The sequence below is a fragment of the Gopherus flavomarginatus genome, chromosome 4, assembly GCF_025201925.1.
Source record: "Gopherus flavomarginatus isolate rGopFla2 chromosome 4, rGopFla2.mat.asm, whole genome shotgun sequence".
Classification (NCBI taxonomy): Eukaryota; Metazoa; Chordata; order Testudines; family Testudinidae; genus Gopherus; species Gopherus flavomarginatus.
The window spans coordinates 143,632,834-143,639,702 of NC_066620.1; the positions used below are offsets into that span (position 1 = coordinate 143,632,834).

General features: G+C 39.8%; 1 protein-coding gene across 1 annotated transcript in view; it reads left to right on the forward strand.

The window, feature by feature from the left end:
• Positions 1-3,309, forward strand: part of GPR63 (G protein-coupled receptor 63) — a 52,365-nt gene extending 49,056 nt beyond the window's left edge. Inside the window, exon 3 of the mRNA XM_050949311.1 lies at positions 761-3,309. Coding sequence (XP_050805268.1) covers positions 905-2,164 — 1,260 coding nt within the window. The 5' untranslated portion in view covers positions 761-904 and the 3' untranslated portion in view covers positions 2,165-3,309. The remainder of the gene's footprint in view (positions 1-760) is intronic.
• The last annotated feature ends 3,560 nt before the right edge of the window (positions 3,310-6,869 follow it).

The following is a 6,869-nucleotide window of genomic DNA, read 5'->3' on the forward strand; positions in this document are numbered from 1 at the left end:
GGGGAAATAATTAAACTCATGAATCAACAGTGTAGTTATGTTCATGGTAAGACTGTACCTTCCTGTGAGGGAGTGAACAAACACCATACAGGACCAGACTAGGAAGAAGTTAAAGATCTGTCAGAGGAAGCAGAAGCTGAAAGTGGCCTTGCCTTGCAACACCTGCCAGCAATATGGAGCCTGGAGGGAGGCTACTCCTGCTGAGGGCATGTGAAGTGGAGGAAGCAGACTTGAGGGCTGAGAGGTCCTAGACAACTAAGAACGTTAGCCTGGATAAAAGTTTGGGCTTCTTGTTCATGATTTGTTTTTATTATTGTTCATTTCGTTGTTAATAAATTCCAGCTTTGGGAAGGGATTGCATTTTTGACCCTCTGTGTTTCAGAGCAGGTAGGATAGTCTCTTACTTATGCTTCCTCATTATACTGTGACTTCAAAGTGTACCTAAAACCAATGCCAAATAAAACTAAGCCAAAGACTGTTTCTGGGTGTGGTGCTCCATCTCCCTTCAGGCTCGAAATCTTAGCAGTGTCGGACTCACTCAGATTCCAAAACACATTCAGAACATTTAAATTAATAGTCCAGGACTGGAGGTGGGTGAAGGAGGAGAACAATTACAGAATTATCGGACAGTTAATATCAGAAGATAGGGATTCTCAAACGTATTACATTATTGGTCCTTTAGTGATGTCTAAGAACCAAATTTTTTTCTGCTCATTTTAAGTTTCATTCCTATGTTTGTGTTTGTTTTTGTTTTTTTCAGGCATAAATATTGGCATGAAAGTTGGAGCTCTGCTGTTTTCAGTTGTGTAATCCTGATTTGGTCCATGGCCAAGGAACATGATACTACCCTTACAAGCTGAAATGCCTTGAGGACCTTGGCTCTGAATTCATTCCTCCTGAAGCAATGGTTTTCTCCGCAGTGTTCACATCTGCCCACTCTAGGACATTGAATGCTACTTTTATTGTCTATGAAAACGCCTATATGAATTTTACCACTCCTCAATTTTTGCTTCGTAGTGGCACAACACAGCCATTGAATCACAGTTCAGGGGCCATGGTCACCACTGAGATAAGTACTTTACTAGTGAACCCTACAGCTATCCTGCCAACAAAGGACGTTTTCAAGAGCTTGAGTCTGCCACTCCAGATCATTCTTTCTGCTGCTATGATATTTATACTGTTGGTTTCTTTTCTTGGAAACTTTGTTGTCTGCCTCATGGTCTACCAGAAAGCTGCCATGCGATCTGCAATTAACATTCTCTTAGCAAGCCTGGCTTTTGCAGACATGTTGCTTGCAGTGCTGAACATGCCTTTTGCTCTGATAACCATCATTACCACGCGATGGATTTTTGGAGATATCTTCTGCAGAGTTTCTGCCATGTTTTTCTGGCTGTTTGTCATAGAGGGAGTGGCCATCCTACTCATTATTAGCATTGATAGATTCCTTATTATAGTTCAGAGACAAGATAAGCTGAATCCTTACCGTGCAAAGATTCTCATTGCTGTTTCATGGGCTGCATCCTTTGTTGTGGCTTTTCCATTATCTGTGGGGAACCCAAACCTGCAGATACCTTCTAGAGCACCTCAGTGTGTTTTTGGCTACACCACTAGTCCTGGCTACCAGGCGTATGTAATACTAGTTGTACTAATTTCTTTTTTTATTCCATTCATGGTAATGCTATACTCTTTTATGGGCATACTCAATACCGTACGCCACAATGCAGTTCGTATCCACAGCCATCCCGACAGCATATGCCTCAGCCAGGCCAGCAAGCTTGGTCTCATGAGCCTTCAGAGACCTTTTCAAATGAACATTGATATGAGCTTTAAAACTCGTGCCTTCACAACCATATTGATTTTGTTCATTGTTTTCATAGTCTGTTGGGCACCCTTCACCACCTACAGCCTTATTGCTACATTCAACAGTCACTTTTACAACAAGCACAACTTTTTTGAGATAAGCACTTGGCTCCTTTGGCTCTGCTACCTCAAGTCTGCACTGAACCCGTTGATTTACTACTGGAGGATTAAGAAATTTCATGATGCATGCTTAGATTTAATGCCCAAGTACTTCAAGTTTTTGCCACAGTTTCCTGGTCACACAAGAAGACGCATTCGACCAAGTGCCATCTATGTGTGTGGGGAGCACCGGTCGGTTGTGTAAAATTGCAGCTATTTGACATGACGATTATTTTCTGGGATTATTTGTTTTTATGTATTGTTTTATTTTAATATGGCTCCTTCAACTGCCATATCTTATATCTCGAGTATGTTTTCCAAAATCTGACTCAATTTTAAGGAAGAACATGATTTATTAGAACTGGGTTTACTGTCAGAAAAAATGTAAACAAAATTACAAATATTACCTCCCAGGATTCAGTGGAAACCCAGACTTCTTTTTATTAGATTTCTAATATTTTGTCAGTTTTCTGCTTATTAAGCCTGCAGTTGCATCTAATTGTAGGGTTTTTTATGCTGCTATGGTACAGTATGTTTAGGTGGTGTAATTTTTCTGAAAATGTTGCTGCTTTCTACCAAGACATTAGAACCAAAAAGTCACATTTAGGTAACTTCTATTTAATTTTAACAAAATTTCAAGAGTTTTGATGATGACATTAGAACCTTTTTAAAAATATTTCCATTAATATTTTGTGCACTTTACAAAACTTGCTACAAAATCTGTTTTTCAGAATGTTTGTGATGCCTGTAGAGAAGGTTTTTAAACTTTATGGTGGTAGTTTAATGAAAGATATGTTTAGTTTCTAGAGGGCAGATTTACATTGGTGTATCTAAAATTACAGTTACTGATTTTGCTAGAAATTATTTGTGAAAATTAACCTAATGGGATATTAACTCCTTAATCCTGGTGAATGAGGAAATGGAGGCAGAATGAAAAGATAAAATATCATGCCCAAAATATAAGGCTAACATAAGTTCTGGAGAAATGGGCCCAGGCAAAAATTGATCTTTTTTGACCATTGCACACATTTTAATATTTTAGTGGCTATGGAACTCCAAAATCTATTGCTTTGTCCAGAAGTCAAAGTTATAAATTATGGCTGTGATCCTGTGATTTACAGCAGGTGGGCAGACAGATTTTCCCATTCAGAGCCCTAAGGAAGTCAGTGAGAGTGTGAGAGTGGAATGCTGCACCCATGCATTCTAAATGGGCAGGATCAAGGCCTGGGAGAGTCTGTGGCCAAAGGAAAATTGGAATAGTGTTTCTGGGTCAAAAAAAAAAAAAAGGACATGAAACATGTTTTGGACTGGGGCAATATTAAACACCCTCATCTAAAGCAGGGGTGGGCAAACTTTGACCTGAGGGCCACATCTGGGTGGGGAAATTGCATGCAGGGCCATGAATGTAGGGATGGGGTGCAGAAGGGAGTGCAGGGTGTGGGCGGGGGTGCGGTGTGCAGGAAGGGGCTCCGGGCAGGCAAGGTGCGGGAGGGGGCTCAGGGCAGGGGATTGGGATGCAGCGGGGGTGTGGGGTGTGGGAGGGGGCTCAGAGTGTGGTGGAGGTTGGGGTGTGGCAGGGGGTTGGGGTGCAGGCAGGGGGCTCAAGGCAGATGGTTGGGGTGTGGTGTGCAAGAGAGGTTCAGGGTGCGGGCTTCAACCTGGCATTGCTTACCTGGACCAGCTCTGGGGTGGCAGTGGCACACAGCAGGGCCAGGGCAGGCTCCCTGCCTACCCTGGCCCTGTGCCTCTCCCGGAAGTGGCCAGCACCATGTCCCTGAAGCCCCTGGAAAGGGGGCACAGAGGGCTCCATGCACTGCCCTTGTCTGTGGATGCATCCCCCAAAGCACCCATTGTGCATGGGAGGAGTGCAGCCTGCTCCGTCCACACAGAATCCCATTGGCTACAAATTGAAGGAGCAGATTGCACCAGCCCTGCTCCAAGTAGGGGATAGAGTCATCGCCCTACTTCCTTCTTACCCCCTTTTTCAGCATTCTGCTCTCCAGGAATAAGCAGTCCCTGTGCTCTCCAGAGAACAGTGTCAGTTCTTCCAAGTTTCTCCTTCTGAGCTGCATAAAGCGTGTGTGTGCGTGCATGCTGCATAAGGCTTGTGTGTGCAAAGAAGCTTCTTGTTCTGTATGAATGCATAGGGACTACTCACTATCTGGAGAGCATGTCTGGATTAGATTTTATGAAACTGTTTAGTGAAGGGCTAAAACCACTCTCAACGTATACTGCTACCTCAATATAACGCCACCCGATGTAACACAAATTTGGATATAACGCGGTAAAGCAGTGCTCCGGGGGTCGGGGCTGCGCACTCTGGTGAATCAAAGCAAGTTCAGTATAACACGGTTTCACCTATAACGTGGTAAGATTTTTGTGGCTCCCAAGGACAGTGTTATATTGAGGTAGAGGTGTAATCTCTATTCCTTTCACCTAAAAATATTGATAAAAGGGTATTTGTTATTTGAACATATTAAAGGAGGAACTTTGCCTTGATTTTTATTTCATTTTTAAAGAGTATTTTGCTTTGAACATGTAAATGCACTGCCACTCAATGCCAATTTGACAAGGCTGTGGGCTTTCAAGCCAAGGCGCCAGGGCTAAGGTGTTGTTAAAATAAAGAGGTCCCTTGAAGTCAGCTCTTATATCCACATTTAATTCTTCTGGTGGCATAATTGAAACAATTATCCTCTGATCAGATGACAGGCAGCAATGGAGTTCTATAGCAAAACAACTTGTTTTTTGTGTTCCTCTCAGAGTACAACTCTTTTATTTCTAATTCATTTTGCATCTGTGTCTCCAGTTTATGGCTGGGCTTGGTATAAATTTTGTATTTCAGAGCTATTCACCCCTTTTCTCTCTGAAAACAGAAAAATTGTGCTGTAAGTCATATAATGGGAGTACACACAGTCTGCCACTGACGGGAACAGATATTTTTGCTCTGTCTTCCAGAGGAACAAAACTGGTGTGAGTGGATGTAATAAAAATATAATTCAAGTAGGAAAGAGGATGAGTAATCCAGTGAGGTTGGTTAAATGATTTCTTGAAGGGGGAATATGACCTTTTGGGGATTTTGTAATCTCTGATCTGTGAAAACTGTGAAGTAGAAATTGCATCTGTCAAAAATTTGATTTGTTTTGGTAATGCAGTGTTTAAGCCCACATTGGAGCATGTTCTCTTCTCAATGCTTGAACTGTTAATGTCAACTCTCTGCATTGGGCCAAATTCAGAGGTGTCTTAAAGCGAGGGTGAAACATACACATTGAATAGGCTTTGGGGATTGGGAAGTTAGCAGAAAATACAAATCAGCTAACCAAGAGGGAGTACAAGAAAGTAAAGGTGACTTGCTCAGCATATAAATCAGACCAGTTTACCCCAATGTGTTATTTTCAGAACAAGTTGGCTTATTGTGTTCAGTTGGCTGTTACAGAGCAGTGCCTTGTTAATTTCAGTTGAATTCTTAGGATCAAGATAAAGATTGATAAACTGCTTACTCTCGTTGGCTATGATCCTATAAAACAAGTTAGCGCAATTGTGTAAGAGAAATTTTAGCTGGGGAGAGGGGGGTTAAAATCTTAAATAAATTGGATCCTTTTAATTCTAGGAGATTACAATATTATTCTTCCTCTCCAAAAATGATTGATTTTTTTTTTTTTACTCATTACTGAACTGTGTTCCCTTCTATTATATGTTGAAGATTCTTTGGTATTGAAAATGAAGATGAATGTATTTTTATTACTTTGCAGTTATCTCAGTGTTGTTCAGTCAAAGCATGAAGCTTTCACAACTTTCATGTGTACAAATCTGTTGCTAAAATGATATTTTTATACTCTTAAGGGATGTTGCATATTCTTGGATAGTTTTTGCTACCTTATGTAAAGGTATTTGGGTATATAGAGAGGAAAATGCTGTGTCTCTTTTCTTCCTCTGTTGATTTTCACTTTTATGCCTGATACTTTTATAATTTATTTTATTTGGTTTTATGCTTAAACACTGCCAGATTTTAATGTTCTTTCTAAGAACGTGAGAGATTTTTCACTCTCAAGTCATGCAACATTTCCCTCCTTGAAAGATTTATTGGTTTATTTTTATGTGAAAGCAGAACTCCAAGAACACAAATTTGTTGCAGCGAAAATGGTGAAGAATTTCTTAAAAGTCAGTTTTTCCTGGAGCCACTACTTTGTCATTATGAACTGGATTAATCTTTTTGAGCAGCAGTAATTTACCTATGTGGAAAAACCTTGAATTTATTGTTTTAAAAACAAATTGTTAAGTAGAATTGTGTTGTATTTTCTGTACATATCACACCCATGAAAATAACTCAAAAACAAAAAAGCTAAATAAACATGAACATTCTTCAACAATGTGGGAAAAGTCCTTGACATTAAGAAATTGTTATATTCACACTCAAATGTAGGCCTGTTAAAATGTCTATAATTTTAATATCTGCTTTTTATCATTTCAAATACTTTTAAAGCTTCCTTTATAATTCATATAATGAAGACGGATGTCTGCACCATTAAAAACTTTCCTATATTTGTAGTTATTTTTGTTTATCCCAAAACATTATTTCCTTTACAGTAATTGTACAACAAAATGCAGTAATGCTAAAACTGCTATGGAGATGGTGCCAAAATATCTGAAACATATGTTAGCATTTTTAATGAAGGAAAGAGTGAAGGCCTAAAGGAGGATACATAACTTTCTTTATTTCCATATAAAGTAGATGTGCTGCCCTTTAGCTGTGGCTGAGTAATTAAAATCAACTTGGTGTGGAATAAATAGAACATATGCCACAGGCAGTGGTACAGTGATTCATTTCCACACACGACAACAACCTTTATGACTCAATTCCTGCCTATTTGTAAATGATTATTTCCATCAGTAGTAGAAATAAGAATTGGGGT